At 35.7% G+C, this 18146-nt stretch overlaps 1 protein-coding gene across 1 annotated transcript in view; it reads left to right on the top strand.

Annotated features, from left to right (window-relative positions):
- CRYBG3 (crystallin beta-gamma domain containing 3) overlaps positions 1 to 18146 on the top strand; it is a 103869-nt gene that overhangs the window by 43279 nt on the left and 42444 nt on the right. Inside the window, exons 8-15 of the mRNA XM_023528465.1 lie at positions 132 to 268; positions 1481 to 1595; positions 2745 to 2780; positions 4958 to 5091; positions 8047 to 8173; positions 14678 to 14820; positions 14921 to 15047; positions 15925 to 15957. Of these exons, the coding sequence (XP_023384233.1) occupies positions 132 to 268; positions 1481 to 1595; positions 2745 to 2780; positions 4958 to 5091; positions 8047 to 8173; positions 14678 to 14820; positions 14921 to 15047; positions 15925 to 15957 (852 nt within the window). The remainder of the gene's footprint in view (positions 1 to 131; positions 269 to 1480; positions 1596 to 2744; positions 2781 to 4957; positions 5092 to 8046; positions 8174 to 14677; positions 14821 to 14920; positions 15048 to 15924; positions 15958 to 18146) is intronic.

The raw sequence follows: 18146 nt of genomic DNA, 5'->3' as shown, positions 1-18146 counted from the left end.
ATTTCCTTTATGTTGTTCTTGTGAAGAAATTAAACTGAACAATGAGAGTAATTGAAACTGTTTTTCCAGGGTGTTGAGAATACTGGACTGCATGTGTCTCTAGATGATTTCAAAGCCATTTTTTTTTTCAGGATTGCAGTATTCCAGAGATAGAACTTTGCCCACAGTCTGACCCAACATGTTGTCCTATCTACATACAGCGAGCAATCCCCAGTTTGGAAGAGCTGAATATCCCCAAATCTGTGTCCTTCACTGTGAAGTCAGGAGTGTAAGTATCAGTTTCTCTTCATTACAGTGATTGGTGGTCGCCAGAGTTAACTTTTTCTTTCATATTTCAGTAGGTAACATACATATTTCTGAAGTTTTAGTTAATTTCATTTATACTCCTGGATACTCAAGAAAGGCTATTGTAAGGATTAAACAGATTCTGTCTTTGGACCCAATTAAGTCTTTGATATATGATTCACAGGAGCAGATATAGATTCTTGATGAGTGCATCCATTGTCTTTTCATCTGCCGAATTTTAGGACATAAATGAAAATATGTCCCTGGCCTAAAATTCTGGATCCTGAATTATATTATTAGAGTGTCTCAGTGCTAATAGTTACTGAGAGCCTCTGCAGTGCCAGACGCATGGCACCCTTTTTTGTTCATTACTTCTCTATTCCTGCAAGGCAGGTGGAGCTACTCTCACATTATACATGAGGAAGTAAAGCGGTTTATCTCAGGCTAGGCCTTTGTGATTCCAGAGGTATCTTCAGAGCTGTGGGTCTCAGGTCAATCTTAATTCCGTCCCAGATTGGCTCGAATCACAAATTCTGGTTGAACCATCCCTGGTTCAACATGGATCCTTCTTCTCTCATTCACTCTTATTTTCATCTGCCCTGATCATGGTGGTGTGGAATTTTGAGGTCACTGTAGAACATCTTTCTTCCTCAATCATGGATTAGAACTCTTGGATAGACATAGTAATTGACGTTATCCATGAGAAATATCTGTAATTATCAAGTTTGGATGGAAGCTAGGTGGGTCTTTTGGGAATCTTACTTCAAATACTGTTCCTGAGGCAGCCAACAGAACTGACGATTCTAAAAATGTAGATCAAAGATGTAAAATACCTGGTAATCCCTACCTCTGATCACCGCAGCTTTAAAAAGAATGGAATTCAGTGAAATGATATTGATACTTCAGTTATAGTCTGCTTAAATTGAAGAGCTTACACCTTTTAAATATTGGAAAATTTTAAGAAAGTAATGCCTAGTGCTTGGAAAACAGAATAGACTTATAAGTACCATTTGAATGTAAGCACTTAATAACATGTTAACTTGTTATGTGCTGTCTGGTGAAGTCACTTTGAGTGTGTGTTACTAGTGTGATTCTATAATGAGCTTTTGGTTTTGTTTGTAGCCCTTTTAACTTTTAGAGAAGCAGACTCAGGTATTCCGACTATACTTTAACCAACCATTCATTTCTTATTTAGTTGGCTTGCCTACCCAGATATTAATTTTAAGGGGCAAGCTACAGTTCTGGAGGAAGACCATGGACTCTTTGAACTTTCTGCAGCAGAAATGAAATCATTGCATCCACTTCAAATGGTAAGCAAATTTAAAAAAAAAAAAAAACTTTTCCCAACTTTAATTCCTTACATGAATCCAAAATTAAATAGCTGTGATAATTGCTCATGCATTTCAATCTTGAGAAACATATATGAACACGACTGAATTATCAAACTATTAATACATTGGTTTTTTTTTTCCTCCGTTTCTTTACATTGTAGAGAATATGTCAGTGAAAACATTTAAATTTTTTCCTGGAAGAAAAATGTCTGAATTTACTTGGTACTAAGTTTATCACAATACATGCAATTTTTTTGCTGTGAATTTTGAATATTTAATAAAGTTCTGAATTTGGTTTTTTTTGATGCTTATTAAAAATTACTTATAGATTATACTCTTCCATTGTAGTAATGAATGATATGCTCAGCATTAATAATAAATGGGCAGTTCTGTCAGTGGTTGCTTTCTTAAAGATAAGTGGTTGCAGCGTTTATTTTCTTGCCAACATTTTTATTTGAGGGACAAACTGTTAATGAAATTTTAACCTATGTGATAAACCATTTTTGGTTGTTTTATGTCTTTTAAAAAATTAAAAGCAAGACAAATAAGAAATTTTAAGAAATATAATGTAAGATAGCATTAGAAACAAGGAAATTATAGAATTAGGGTTTTCATGAGGACGGAAGTACCTTTTATATTCTACAACCTTGAGGTCACAATGACATTAAATGTGATAAAAAATATTGACAACTTGGAAGAGGAAGTGCTCTCTCTAATTTAGAAAGCAGTTGTAGAGGAGACTTTTAGTATTAAGTCGTTTAGAAATCACCTCCACCAAATAAGATTTTTAAATCTACTAGCAACTCCACTGTTCTTTTTTAGACACTGTGTAGTGGGATTAAATCTTTAATTCCTTACACGTATGTAAGGACTAAAGCTCAGTTGCCTTCCCTGTAGTTATTGTAATCTGGAAAGTATCTTTTTTAATACCTCTTGCCCATTGATGTAGAACAGTCTGACTGTATTTTAACTACTGTAGGGTTCTATACTTAAAATTTTAAACTTACTATAACTTAAACTTGATTGATATGTGATCTTCACTAATCAGTTTTATATAAGCTATATTCATATGTAATTACTTTCAAATGTTTTAAATATTCTAATGTTAAAATTTCTTGTCATCTTAAGGGTGGATTGAAAGTGGAAATGCCTATGAACTTAAAGGTAAGTCTTTAATAGATTTTGTAGTAGGCTAAGAAGTTTGAGTATTAATCATTATGTATTTTGAACTATTAAAATAGAAAACAATTACCTGAACATATGCTGATAATACCTAGCTCATGGATATTGGGATGATGGGAAGCAGCTGTACAGAATGGTTGCTGAGGGCCCAGGCTGAGAATTGGGAGTGGTAAGAATGCAGAGATGGAGCGCTGTACTGACAACCCGGTCAAACCGAATGAGCACCTACTAATAAGGGAGAAAGGTGATAGGTTTGATTTTTGTTTGGGGGGTGGAGTTGAAGTGGCAGCTAGACATTCAAGTGAAGAGACCTAGCAGGCTTTTGGGAATGATGCTCAAGAAGGAGATCAAAGATGATCAAGAGGTGGTAATAGCTCTTGTCAGATGTCAGTTTTTTTGTGCATGAGTATTTGAAGGGAGGGGTAGAGGCAATGAAAACTGGAGTGGTTGTGGTGCCAAAATTAAGCACATTTTGGGAAAGAAAGAAGGAAATAGAATTATAAAATGTGTGTAAAGAGAGATTGGAAGAAAAACAGTGCAGCGACCAATGATGGAAACAGACCTCTTTTTCATTAGGTCGCAGCACCTCCAGGGAAAGGTGTGGAGACGGGTTTGTTCATTCTTTTCCTTTCCTCCAAAATAAAGCACAGCTTCTCCAGCCCTCCCATTTTTGGGCTTCCTAATTTATGGAACTGACTACCATTCTCTCAGTCACATAGATGGAGTGTTTTGGAACTTAATAGTTGAGTGTATCTATTACATCTTGGCTGTATGATAGAATCATACATATGTGTTTTTTTTAAAAAATACTGATGCCTGGGTTTCACTCACAGAGATACCATTTTGGTCTTGGGTGTGGTCAAAATTTTTCAGAACTCCTCGGGTGATTTTAACATGTAAAATCCAAGATTTTGAATATGTGATTTAATAGATGCAGAATTAGCTGTGGCACTCCTTGAGTGACTGCTGTCTCAGTCTCCCCATCTGCTGAATCAAAACTTCAGGTGTGACAGGTTGGATCTTCCTTGGACATTTGCAGTTTGACAGGCTGCAGAGGTTTATGAGTGGATGGCTGTCATAGACAGTCACAATTTTCAAGTTGTTAGACGTTAGTTTATGCCATACTCATCAAAGAATTACTTCTTACTTGAATATGTTCGGCATACATAGCATGTATTAAACCCAAGTAAAACTTCATCATTTCTAATATAGCACTCAGTGAAAATTTAATAGGAAGAAAACAGCGGGAGTAGTGCTACATATTTTTTTCAGTCTGTATAGTTTTATCTGTTTTTTTTTTTTTTTTTAAATAAGAGAGCTATAACTTGCTGGGTTCAGTGTGTTTTAGCATGAGATCTTACTTGCCACAGTCATGGGTTGCCAGTCGCGCACAAATTATGCCATTAGCCATAAATAGGACCAGATGATAGAGTATGGATAGACTAGCGCTGTTACCACTGTTTCCACTTCTACGTACTAAAAGCAGCTCATCCTTGCGAAGAACATCACAATGGTAGAAGAGAAATACTTGTACAGATCCAAATTTGAAGTGAATGAAATGCTGGAAATTTATTTCCTACTACACTTATTTCCCTGCCCCCAATTTAAACCAAATATGGAATAAAAATACTATAATTTTTTCAATCATTTCTTATTTTTAGGAAGTTGAACACTTAAATTCAAGAATTTGCATGTCTGTTTACTCTCACTGAACAGTAATGACCATAAAAGCAATGAGTATTATAAGAAACAGCATGTTTTCTCAAGTCAGTAGATAATTTATCGTTATGCCCTAGAACCTCTAGAGAGTTTTTAATATCTTATGGAGGAAATTAAATATAAGGCAGGTCTGTATTAAATCTAAACACGAGGATAAACTTAGATAATTCAAGAACCAGTTATAAAACAGTTTATCCTATGTCATGGCCCCAGAACAATGTAATTATACTTGAGTATTTGAGAGAAGTATACTCTTAATATCTTTTGCCTTTATGATGATACTCATTTATTGCTTGTGAATATCAGACACTGCTATGTTGTGCATTAATGACAAAAACAGTGGTCCCTGTGGCTGTTGTCTTTAGTGCCACTTCAGTAAATCAGTATGTAAGTGCGCTAAAATATGAGCGTGTTAAATAATTTTCTTTCATGTTTTTCAGGTTATTATTTATGAAAAACCTCAGTTCCATGGACAGACCAGAGAGTTTAGTGAACATATAGATTCTGTCCCTAACTTTTTAAAAAATGATGGGGACTTTCATGGAATTGGATCAATTCGTGTCATCGGTGGAGTGTGAGTGTCTTATTTTCAGTGGTTGATTTAGTAGTCTGTTTTTGAAGAACACAAAAAATATGCTAAGCAGAGCAAAAGCAACCTGCCTTGGTCTAAAGATACACATTCTGTTTATAATATGGGAAATAGATATTAGTTACTAATAACTTTTTGTGAACTCCTGGTATTAGAGATTTTGAGCTAGATTAAATGTAGAAAATAGTTTCTTAAACTTCACCATTTAGTATTTATAAGCAGAGTATAGAAACAAGAATTGCAAATAAAATTGTTTTTTTTCCCACAAATTCTGAGCATGGATGAGAGCCCCGGTTTGTGCCCTCTGTTCTATTGGTTTTGGTTGACTTCCTGTGCTGACAGTAGCAGTGAGCCCTCCTCATTAAAGAAGTAGCCTGGCTTGTCTCTTTCAAAGTCAGACATTTTTTTATATTGGTTACCCTGAACTACTTTTGAGGAAGCCTCCTAGGAACTCCTAAATATAAACCCAAGTGTGCTGCTACTAACCCAGTCTTGCTCAGCAGTCACTGGGGCAGGAACCCCAGGAAATTCTGTGACTGCACTGGGCTTTGCCTTTTATATTTGTAGCCCGACAGGTAAAATCATGGAGAAAGAGGTTTCCTCAAAGCTTATTTGCCATTGTCAACCCAATACTGGAATCTATTCAGAAATATTCTATTAGTCCCTCTGTCGATATGTTGGTTTATTTGGAATATTGGTTTGTTTAAATTTAATCATTGGTACCTCTTGATATTTGCGGTAACATAGTATTACTTGTTCATGCTATTCTAGCAAAAGACACTACTAAAATGTTTTATTCGTAGAAGTTAATAATTTGTCTGAGGTCATGCAGGCATCTACATTTAGAGACTTAGAATTTGCAATTTTTGGCAGAAAATCAAGTGATGGCCATACCAGCCAAAATGCTAAGAGACTATGCAGTATGCTAGGTCATGTCTATAATTGGTCTGACACATTAGTAATCATTTAATTCCTTATTCTTGAATTGTAAAATTTTATTAAGGACTTGAAGAACAAATACATTTTGGATAAACACATTTTTATTGTGTTGTATTTATTTACAGTATTCTCTGATTTGTGAACATACATCCTTCTTGTTAATTCTTCGTTAAATATCTTTGCATGTTCTTCCCTTTGGGATCTGAATGTTTTTTCTCATTAACTAGACTGTGATTTGCACTTTTCCAAGTTTTTAAAAATAATTATTTTATAAAAATCTCAAGGAAATATTTGTAATACAATATACATGCTTTCATTTTTATGTAACAATTGCAGGAGAGATGTAAAAAAAAAATGTGATGTCTCCATTTAAAGATGAGCAGCTGACTTCATTATTTTTTTCTGAGTTTCTACCATTTTTCATTTTTGTTAGCTGTTTAACTTTATCTGTATGTAGTATAGACCCTTCTTTATCTCTCTCCCATCTGGAGGAATCCGGGGAAAGTGAACTTGATATTAACATCTATTTTTAAATATCCCCACTGGGTATATAAATTGAATCTTAATCAAGTCTATTAAGGAAAACTGGGCAGAATGTTTTTGAATGGTCATCATGTAATAATTTACTGATCAGTCTTTTAGTATTAAGGTCCTCTGTAGCTTTTCTTTTTTTTCCCTTTCAAAGATATTAAAAGCATGTTTTGAGGAGCCACATTTACATAAAAGAAGACTTAGAATTTGAAAATTTTTTGGAAGTTTATTTTCACTTTCCCACCCCCCAAAAATGATATTCATTATAATTTAAGAATAAAATAATGCTAGTTTCTTTACATATTACAAATATACTTAGATGTATAAAGTAGGTATTTCAGCTCATGTGCCCCTCCCCACCACTTCCTCTGCCACATGCACAGCTACGACCCAGTGAGGAGGAGTTCGTGATTACTGTCTGGCTACAGTAATTTTGTACCTTATGGAAACAATTCTTTGGAATATTTTTTATATCTTCACAACTATAGTAGGAGTGGAGAAAGGAAAAAATAGTAGTCAGCCCTACCAGGCTTCATTTTATCAAGCTCCAGAATTCAGAAGCCCTCAACCCAAGAGCCCAAAATACAGTCATCCTTGGCATCTGCCTGTGGGAGCGGTCCCACTCTATGTGCACAGTGCAACTGAAGACAGATTTAAGCAGTTCAGCATGTATTATGAACCATCTACGCCCGCACTGCATTAGTAGCTGCTCAATTACTCCATAAAATGTAAGTTGTGGAGGACCGTGATGACTAATGGTGTTTATCAGTGTTCAGTACTGACAGTTTTAGATTAGAAGTCAAGAATCCTGTGTCCCTGAAAAGTACCCTGAAAAGTACAGTGTTCCCTGCTTCCATTGTCATCACTGATAGCATTTCCCATTGTAAATACCTACAGAAGATGTTGTCTAGATAGATGTGGGCTACCAGGGCTTAATACCAACTCAGTTACATTTCCCAGTTCCTCTTTGCTAAACCTACCTGTAATGTGTTTTAGATCTGAAACCTGGTGAGAGGTTCCTTTAACTTAAACCCTAAATAAACGTTAAATAATCATTCTGTGATTCCAGAAGGGCTTAATCAGTAAAACAAGGAGGATTATCTTTGAATTTCTGTGTGGGTTTATAACTTTTCTCATTGCCTATTTGTGCTTTCTATAATTTTTTAGTTGGCAAACTAATCTCTTAACTATTTTGAGATGTAGTATTAAGTCACAGCATAAACATTTAATGAGCATTGCTTTGTTGGAATTCTACAGCAGTTACCCTTTTGTTGGGAAAACCCTCCAAACTAAAAAATATTGACCCATGAAGCATATACCATTTGTCTGTCTTTTTAAATGGTAACAAAACAAACATGTTGCTTTTTAAAATATGGTGATGTGCAACTAGGTACTTTATCATGATTTTTTTCTCTTTTTTTCTTGGCTACAGTTTTATTAATGGCTCATTGATGTCCTTTGTATTTCTAGGTGGGTTGCCTATGAAAAAGAACATTTTAAAGGCCAACAATTCTTGCTTGAAGAAGGAGATTTTGAAGACAGAAATGCCACTGGGGCATTGAGTGGCCCCATCTTGTCTTTCCGGTACTTACAAGCTGTGAGTTAGCTTTAGAATTCTTAATTTCTATCTGTCTTATCTTTCCATAAAAACTGGACATGACCTCTGATAGAACATGAGGTTATAAAATGTTCGTAAAACTTGAGAGCATTAAACCAAACTGCTGTGTCACTTGCTTGCTTTTCTTAACTGTGGTGATTATTCTAGAATACTTATGCTTGCTTTTCATCCATTGATTCTGTAGTTATTTTTTGAACACCTGCTTTGGTAGCTATATTGTGCCAGGTGCTAGAGATAAGTGGCCAGAGACTTAGCCCCTGCATTCACAGAGAAGGCAGTCTGGTAGAGAAGACAACACTTTTATAAATATTTGATCCTAGATTAAGCACAAAGGGCTCAGGGTACCCAGAAAAAGGTCAGTTACTCCTACTTGGAAGAAAAGAGAAGTTAAGATGACAGGTGAGCTGAAATTCCAAGTTCAGGAGTTAGCCAAGTGAAGAAATTCAGGACAGGGTGAAGGGGGAAGGTAGGTGCTGTTTCAGCAAGAAATTAACATATATAAAGGCGAAGATGTAGGCCAGTGATTCTCAGCTTGCGTGATTTTTACCCTCTAGGGAACATTTGTCAGTGTTTAGAGACATTTTGGATTGTCACGACTTTGCAGGGAGGTGCTACTGACATCTAGTGGGTAGAGGCCAAGGATTCTGCTTTATCCCTTCAATTCACCAGACGGCCTCCCCTGCAACAAAGAACAAATCATCTATCCCAAAATGTTAACAGTGCTGAGGTTGAAAAACTGGTCATGCGAGTGAAAGGGCATGTGTTAAGCCAGGGTATTAGGGAGAACTTTGGGAAGGTGATGAAGGATCATATATGCCATGTTGAGGAGTTCAGATTTTTTTTTTTTTTTTGACTTGACCATGAGCCACTGATAGATTATGGACCTAGTGAGTATGATTAGATAAGTGTTTTAAACCGATCTTTTTGGTGACTGTATCAAGAAATGGCATGGGGTGAAGGAAGTCAGTGTGGAGAAAAGACTAGAATGTGACAGGACACCTGGTGGAAGTAGATGAAGGCACGGAGAGGAGGAGATAGATGTTAGAGGGTTCTGTGGAATATCGGTGCTTATCAAATGTTGCTCATGTCTCTGACCAGCTCTGGAGACTTTTTAATGTATTCAGAGAGGCGTGTTTTCTTATGATTGAGGACTTACCACTACAGTCTCTTTGTAAAATAATCTTTACCCATATAAACTGTAACCTACCTGGCATAGCCTTTAAAACCCTCTTTGAAGGAATTATCGTGAAGTGAAGGGTAGTTACTGGGTCCATGTGGACTTTGGATGAACACAGAGGTTGTATGCTCTGGCCCTTCAGGTTTCTATCTGTTGGGACCAGCAACAGTTCTATTGCAACCCCTCACCTGGTCAGACAAGAGGAGCCAGAATGGGAGAAGGAGCCAGAATGGGAGAAGAAGCACAGGGAACAAAGGAGCTTTCCCCTGCCCCGCCCCAGAATGATTCTTATCAGTAAAAAAATGATTTGGAAACCATTTCTAACTGAAAGAAATACAGGGCAACCCACTGAAGAGTGGGCACTGAGTTTGCTGGAGCAATGGATAAATAACTTTTGAGGCATTTAGTCCACAGTATACAAGGACCACAGGTTTTCTCTAGCTACTTTTTACTTGACAGGACAAAACAAGATAGAGCCTTTGTTTTTGTTTGTTTGTTTGTTTGTTTGTTTTTTAAGTCATTTTAACCACATGCATTGAGGAAACTATTGGTTATGATTCAAAGCATTTTCTAATAGCATTAAACAATTTCCTTCCTTCCTTATTTAAAAGAGAGAGTTCAAGGGAAGCATTGCTGATCCTAGAAGTGTTTAGCAATGAATGTGATGGTATCTTCCAAAGATGACTAAAACAAGCAAACAAAAAACAAAACCCCAAGTCACTAGTCGAAATGTCCCAATAGTAGAAAATGGGAAAAGATATGAATACTGTAACTATATAATTAGGAAATATTTGATATAGTCTATAATAATATGCATTGGAAAATTGGCATAAATTAGCATGGTAATTAGTGCTGCATGCAAAAGTTTGGGACATTTACAAAAATGATGATACAGTTTTTGTATAAATAAGTAAAAATGCCCTTCAAAGAATATCTTCTATTCTCTTTAATTGAAATATCTTCTATTTTTTTTAATTAAAAGATTAGTTGTTAGCTTATAGTTAAAGATGTTTTCATAATCATTATTATAAAGCTAACATTTGTCAAGGACTTGCTAATGGCTTTACAAGCATACTTAAATTTAATCTCACAATGATGATGAGCTAGAGACTCTTAACCATTTCCATCTTACAAATAGAGAAGCTGGGGCTCTAAGAGGTTAGGCACTGTGCCAGAGTATAATACTGTGATTTTAGGGCAAGTTTGCCTTACTCTGGAGCCCAGGCCTATAATGCATTTTCCTCTGTTACAGGATGGTTAGACTAAAAAAGCACTTTAATAGTGGAAAACTGGGTTTCATCCAACCAAAAGTTTATTAGCATTTCATGTATAGCTATAAATTTATGGTCATTACAGACCAGTACACACATATAAATAATAATTATTTACATGGACTTTCAGACATTTTACTTATAATTTAAATTTATGTTCACTAAAATATTTTCAGATGAAATATACTGAAGAATCTATACATATTTAGAAAATTTAGAATTTACATATTATGAAAATGCTTTTTAAAATTGCTTATCAAGTTGGAAAACTTTTATATTCCTTAGACACAGCTTATAATTGAGGCGTTCTCTTTTTAAAAAACCATTTTATTGAGGTATGATTGAAATGTAAAAAGCTGTAATTATTAATGTATACAACTTGATAAGTTTGGGGATAAGTTATGCCTATAGAACTGTCACCACCATCCAGGCCATAGACATATTCATAATCTCCCCAAATTTCTTCCTTCCCTTTATTATTATTTTTGTATGTGTGATAAGAAAACATAAGATCTACTCTCTTTGAAAAATGTAAGTGACTAATACAGTACTCCGAGCTGCAGGATTTAAAGCTCTGGGGTTGTCACAGCCATACATAAGTTAGCAAGTACAATCAGTGAGAGACATCTTTTCCCCACATAGACTCTCAGATGCCTCCAACCTTGGAAAGAGCGAAGTGCTACATTTAAGAGCTAAGCTGAAGTAATTTAAACAAGAGGATAATGGAAAAGCTACATAATATAATGCAGTCTTCTAATTTCCTGGCTTCAGTGTGTGGAACACTCTGGATCTAGTAAGGTCAAATCCTGGATGTGTTCCTCAGGAATAATGTGATCTCTGTCCCAGAGTGCTTTGGAGAGCACAACCAGAAATGTGTTGCTAATTCCAGATGAGTCAGGCAGACATAGTGACTTGGAGTTGATTTTTTTTTTTAAAGAGAAGAACAGAAGGAATATAGCAGTATTTAGACTGGGATTAAAGAAGGAATTTTTATTCCTTGGCTTCCTTGATGAAAGTTTCTTGGTGTGCTTGTTTTTCCTCAATTTCTACTAAGTTTTGGATTTGCTTTTGTTATGATTTTCAGACTTTGGATCTCTTTTCAGATCTCTGAAACCAGATGGAATGCAGCAGAGACCAGTATTTCTCCCAAATTAGTGGATACACCAGATCTCCGCTGGTGTCTCGTGTTACCTTGCCCACCAGAGACTGTAGTGCAAGAGTCCCTGGGCCCAACCAGCTGGGGGATTTTATGGAATTTACAAATAATAAAATTGGTGATCTTTCAGACTTATCTTTGGTCATACAGCACTACTCATTACTTTTCCCTAGCAGCAGGAATACTATAGCTGAACTATATTAAACTATCAAGATTTTTCAATGGATTCAGATGCTTTAAAAATATAAAATGGATGATTATAGCCACTAATTGGATGATCATTTTTGAAAAGCTTTTCAGATGACAGTTTCAGAAAAAAAAAAAAATTGTGTGTTTGTATAATAAAATGGAATACACATTTGAGGTCATTCCATCCTTATTCTTGTCAAGCAAAAGCTCCACTTAAATGTCTTTGGTGAAATTATTTAATTATGCCTAGTAAGATGTGGGCAGTAGTGACCTAGTAACCCAGAAGGGCTTACTCTGGATGTGACTCTCATTGGGTGCCTGTTGCAATCACCGAACAAGACAGTTACTAGTTTTTTTGTTTAATTTTTTTTGAATGTTTTGTATCATGCTTTGTACACGTGACACTGGAGGTTTAGCTGCAGGTGAGTGGAGTTGGCTTAGAGTTATAACTCTTGCCTGGAGGAGGCACCATATTGATGGCAGCTACTCAGCTAGATCAAATACTGTGTATTTGGTAGGTCTGAGTGAAAAATTCAAAGAGTCAAAACTAGGAGAGTGGTTTATGGGTACTTAGAAAAAGATGAGAGGCAAAAGCTATAAGGCATAAAAAGCCAAGAATAAACAAAAGCGGAAGCTGGAGAACGATGGCACTTGGGAGACTCCTGTGGCCCTTAGTCAAGCCTCTGGGTATGGTAGACAGAATAGGAAGGACACAAACTCGAGCCATGCAAGTAAGTTTGTGAACTCATGCTGTCAGCACTTCTACTTGGCAGTGGACCTTGTGACAGTGGGTTCCTCCTCCTGTCCTCGGCTCTGGGCTGCAGTATTGCCAAGTGGCCTGTGCCTTCAGCCTACTTCCCAGCTCACCCTCCTCACTGCTGTCACTCCCACACAATATGATTTGTGGAAACCATTGCTCAAGTAAAATACATCACATCATAGCACAAGTTAGTTTTAATGAATGGGCACAAACACAGCACACATATACATACTTAATATTTATTTTTTTGTCTTTGTTCTATTTGACTCCAACATAACACAGTGACCCATGATATATTTTGGCTTATCCCTGCTCCCCCATTCCTACACCCTAATTGTGTAGAGAATAAGTAGTGTGGAAGCAGAAATAGAGGCAGCGATGGAACATTCCAGAGTCCCCACAGTGTGAGAAGAGGGGTCTGTATAATTGAGAGCTGCTGAAGATCTTTTCATTACGACCAGCCCCGACTTGGTTGGTGGCTATTAATACCGGTTCCTAACCGGGACCCAGATTGGGCCCCTTCAGCTATCATCACATTGTATTCTCACAGCCATCTTGAGCTAATTACACATTTTCAGGTTGCAAGAGACCTGAAAGAGGCATGTTCAGTTTCCTTGGGTGATGAAAGTTTATGTTGTCAGTACACCCAGGTTTGTTGATGTGGCTCCCAGGCTGTAAACATCATACTTCAGTTGGGACGCTTGTTCTGGGGACTTTAAGGCAAATCACTTATAGGCTGTTAAAGCCTTGATTGCCTCATCTGTAAAATGGCATATATGTGTGTGTATGTGTAGGTGTATGTGTATACATACATATATATGCATACATACACACCTACATATATTAATATAATGTCAATATATATTTTACTCAAAATAATTATATATTACTCAGTTTTTTTAGCTGTAAAGTGAGAATGATAATATAATCTTGCATGGTGGGTTGCTCTTTTGGAAAAAATATAAAGCTCTGGCTAGTACATTTAACTGTTAGCTTATTAAAAACTCAATTATATTCTGTCAAGTAGCGGATGCATAAAGGTTTATCTTTATTCATCTTTTGGATATTTGCCTTGTTTACAGCTTTCACTATTCCAAATATTGCATCTTTGCATATAAATTGCCCACTATTTAGTTTCTTTGAGAAGCTTTTTACAAAAAGGAATTTTAGGCTCAAAGAATACGAACAATTCTAGTCTTAAATATATCTCTAAATTGTTTTCTAAAATAGCTGTCTAATTTATACTTCTACTAGCAGTACACCTTGACAAAACTAAATTTTTAGATCCTTCTTAACCTAATTTTAAAAATGAGAATTATATCAATTGTTTTAATTTGAATTTTTTTGTTTTTACTAGCAAAATTAGTCACTTATTTGTTTTTAATTTTTTATGAATTGTCTGTTTTTTTGCTGGTTTATCAATTTGGAGTCTTGTATTTTTGTTTCAGATACATTGTCTGACTAAAAGTTGTTTAAATTTCCTATTGTTTTGATTTTTTAATAAAATTTATTTTGCCAAGCAAACTTTTTTCCTTATTTAAGCTAATAAAATTCTCTCCCACATTGCCCACAGTATGATGTATATTGACTTTTGTTTCATGAAGCTTTTGCTCTTTAGACACCAGTTAGACATTAGTTTTGTTTACAATTAAAGTTAGATATGGTAGCTTATAAGTCCCAGCAATTTACCAACTGTTGACTATTTCCATTTAAATAAAAACATTATACTTTTCTGATTAACATAAAAATTCAAGTTTATTTTTTTCTTTGCTACTTAGGAGTATTGACTATTATAATTGTTTCTAGTACTATTTAAATTCTTCTGAGTAATTCGTGTGAAAATTATTCCACAAGTATGTGAACATTGTGAAAAGACTTGGCAATCTATAAAATAAAATGCATATGTTTTCCTAAACTTTCCTCTTTTTAGAATTTTATAGAATCTTCCATCACACTGTTTGAATCTGACCTGGAAAGTGGGAAGTTTATTGACATTACAAATCAGGAAATATCTGACTTAGAAGAAATTGGCTTTGGCAGCGAAACAAGATCCATTCACGTTAAAAGTGGAGTGTAAGTTGTCTCCTGCTCTGAGAACCTTGATAGAGTCTGGTGTTTAAAATTGGTTGCTTGATTCTACATCACCTCTGCTTTTCCTTTTTTTCCCTACTAGATGGGTTGCCTACCAGCAGAAGTTCTTCTGTGGACAACAGTACATTTTAGAGAAAGGGAAATACAAGTGCTTTTTTGACTGGGGAGGATCAAATAACATAATCATGTCAATACGACCTATCCAACTGGTGAGTTAACTGTGAACATAACTAGTGCCAGTGGCCTGTAATGATGTACAATTTCAATATGTGGAACAAGTTGTTACTTTTTTAAGTGGAATTACTGAATTCTGTTATATATACATGTAGAAGAAATGAAACAGCATACGAATTTCTATAGACTCCATGGAGAGCTAGCATGTGGTAGCAGATCAGTGAAGTGGCTCTGTAATTTGATGAGTTTAGTCATTCAGCAGCATTTATTTAGTGGCTCTGATATACCAGACACTATACTGATTCACTGGAGATAAAAGATGGGTCTCAGTCTCTCTGGGGAGATGTATGGACAGTTAATTATAGAATGATTAGTGAGAAAATAAAGTACGTAGGTGGTGTTAGGGGAGCAGGGGTAGGAAGCACTCAGAGCCTGGGGACCTGGCTACCATGTCACAGAAGAGGATGCATTGAGTGATATCTTAAGAGATAAAAATAATTTTTCCAGGCAGGGAAATAGGGAAGAAAAGGCGTTCCACAAAGAGGGAATAATCTTCTTGTGTGGAAAGTCATAAAGCTGTGAAAGAGTGTGGTCAGCTTGGGTGAAAACAAACACTGCAGATCAGCGTGGGTTCCCATGAAATAGTTGTGGGAGATGTAATGGTCAGAAGTTCTAATGGGTATTGGGCACATTTTTCTTCCAGCTATAATATTACTCAAAATGAATTGGTAATAAATACTAAAACTATTAAAAGAGAATTCAGTAGGTTGAGAGGCATAGCCAGTTCAAAGAATCAGGTAAATTGGCTAGACTTTTTTTTTTTTTTTGACTTTTCGAAAGATATTTTCAAAACTTTCAAAAAAACAACCAAGATTATGATTAAAGTTTTTAAAATGTTTTAATGTTTTTCAGGAACCACTTGGGATAAATGAGCCTCCACATTTGGTATGTTTCAAAATAGCCTTACCTTGGAATTGTTAAATTGTTTACTAAAAGCATTTATGCCCTTTCTTCCGAATCTTTCTCTTGCCCTCAGATAGCTTTCATGTGTCTGTATGGCAGGGCACTTTATACTGGGCTCGGTACCTACGAACAGAAGGGCCTGTATTTGTTAGTGGTGGTTCTGGCCTGGATTTGTCACAGTTGGTTTTGTTTTCTCTTGACAGAGCTCCAGCTTTGGCAACTCTGTGGTCATTTTGCACCTCTGCCACTCTTTCTTTCCTATTGACCATCTGTTCTTCAATTTTTATTCTTATTCAGCTCTGTTTATTATGTCTTTGGAGGAGCAAGTGTACCATGGAAAAATGGCTGTCTTGGCATGCTTATTATGTAAATGTATTTCTAATACTTAAATCAAATATTCCTTAAAAGCACTAGTAAAATTGCAACCCTACGTCTTTATTTCTAACAGGTTAATGCTTTGAAGGATCGGGCCATACTCTGGAGCCTGACACTTGTTTATTGTCCATTGAGCACTAGAAATCATGCTTATTTAGTGTTTCTGATAACTGTGAGGTCAGGATTAATCCTGTTTGGTGAGAAGCAAACCAAGATTTAGAATTTGTGTCATTTAACACAGCTAGAAGTAGCAAAATAGGCATTTTCTGGTATGTGACACCACTTAACTAAACATTTTCAGGATTTTACATCAAAGAAAGACATCATGATATGAGCAGTACAACCATACTAGGAAGAGGGGATGAAAGATATTGATTCCTGTCTCATTTTAAATAACAAATTTGGAAAAATTTCTGTCAAAAAGCCTAATGTAGTGATTAATTTTAATTATTTGACATTTGCTAGCTTTACATAATGCTGACTCTTTCTGAGAATGTGTTTTTCATGTTCATGTCAGTGTTTATATATTTCACATCCGCTTAGTTTAACCATGTTTCTATTCACAATGCTTCAGGTTTTATTATTTTCTGATTAGCTCAGTCCTATTGGGGAACACTTCCTTTCTGAATATAATTGAGCTGTTGTATTTGGAGATAATTCCTGCCAGACCTTTATTTTGAATCTTTCAAAACTCCAACTGTGGACTTTTAAAACACTTTTTAAATGGAATCAACATAACATAAATAGTTTAAGAGTTAAACATTTTCTGCGCATTTTCTGAGTTTTAAGCACCAATAAAAAGTCACATTTTTTTTAAGTTCTGTGTTTTCCACTCCTATGTCTTAGCTCTTTTTTATCTACTTCCTTGTTTGGGACAGATTACCCGGAGGATTTTCTTCATAATATTTCCAGAACAACTTGAAGAGAAGGGAAGTAGCAGCAAATGCCCAGTGAAATTGGCCCCCTTCATTTCTCTGGATGTGGCTCAGCTATTGCCTTGTGAAATAAACATTTCTGATAGGCAGATGATAGCTGGATATTTGGTAACATGCAGACAAAGCCTCCTTAGTTTACTCTGTATCAGAGCTCTTATTATTTCAATTGGACCACATTTTCAGAACATTTTGCTTGTTTTTACTTACACAAATAAAAACAAAAGATCTTGGATGACATTCTGGTTCCATTCGGCAACTAGAAAGTATTTATTTCTTTACAAGTAGCTGTGATAATCAGATTGACAATTCAGATGCTGTATTCAGATGAGGTAATTTTCTCTGCAGAATAAGGAGGAAGTTATATTTCAGAGTTCAAATCAGAGACAGAATGTTTTAAACTGATGATTTGAAAGAGAACTTCAACCATCCCAAGAAAGGAAAAACCAGAAATTGTATGTCCATAGAGACATACATCATGAGAGTTATGCTAAAAAAAAAAACATTGCTAATGCGTAAGCATCTTATGATGAGATATTGGTGCACAGAACATACCCTTTTGTTGAGATTATTTTTTTCCTGTGACTAAAGTCTAATTGCCAACTGAGAATATACAAGATCATGATAATGTTCTTCATAATTAGCAGGGGACATTTAACATTTTTTTTCATCTATTTTAAGTTTATTGGGGTAACATTGGTTAACACAATTATATAATTTTCAGGCATACATTATCATTTGACATCTGTATATTCTCTGTGTTTATCATCCAAAGTTCAGTTTCCTTCAACTACTATATATTTGACCCCCTTTACCCACTCACCCTCCCCCTTACCCCCTATATTTGACCCCCTTTACCCCATC

This window comes from Pteropus vampyrus, unplaced genomic scaffold (assembly GCF_000151845.1).
Source record: "Pteropus vampyrus isolate Shadow unplaced genomic scaffold, Pvam_2.0 Scaffold26, whole genome shotgun sequence".
Lineage (NCBI taxonomy): Eukaryota > Metazoa > Chordata > Mammalia > Chiroptera > Pteropodidae > Pteropus > Pteropus vampyrus.
This window is presented reverse-complemented; position numbering and strand designations above follow the sequence as displayed.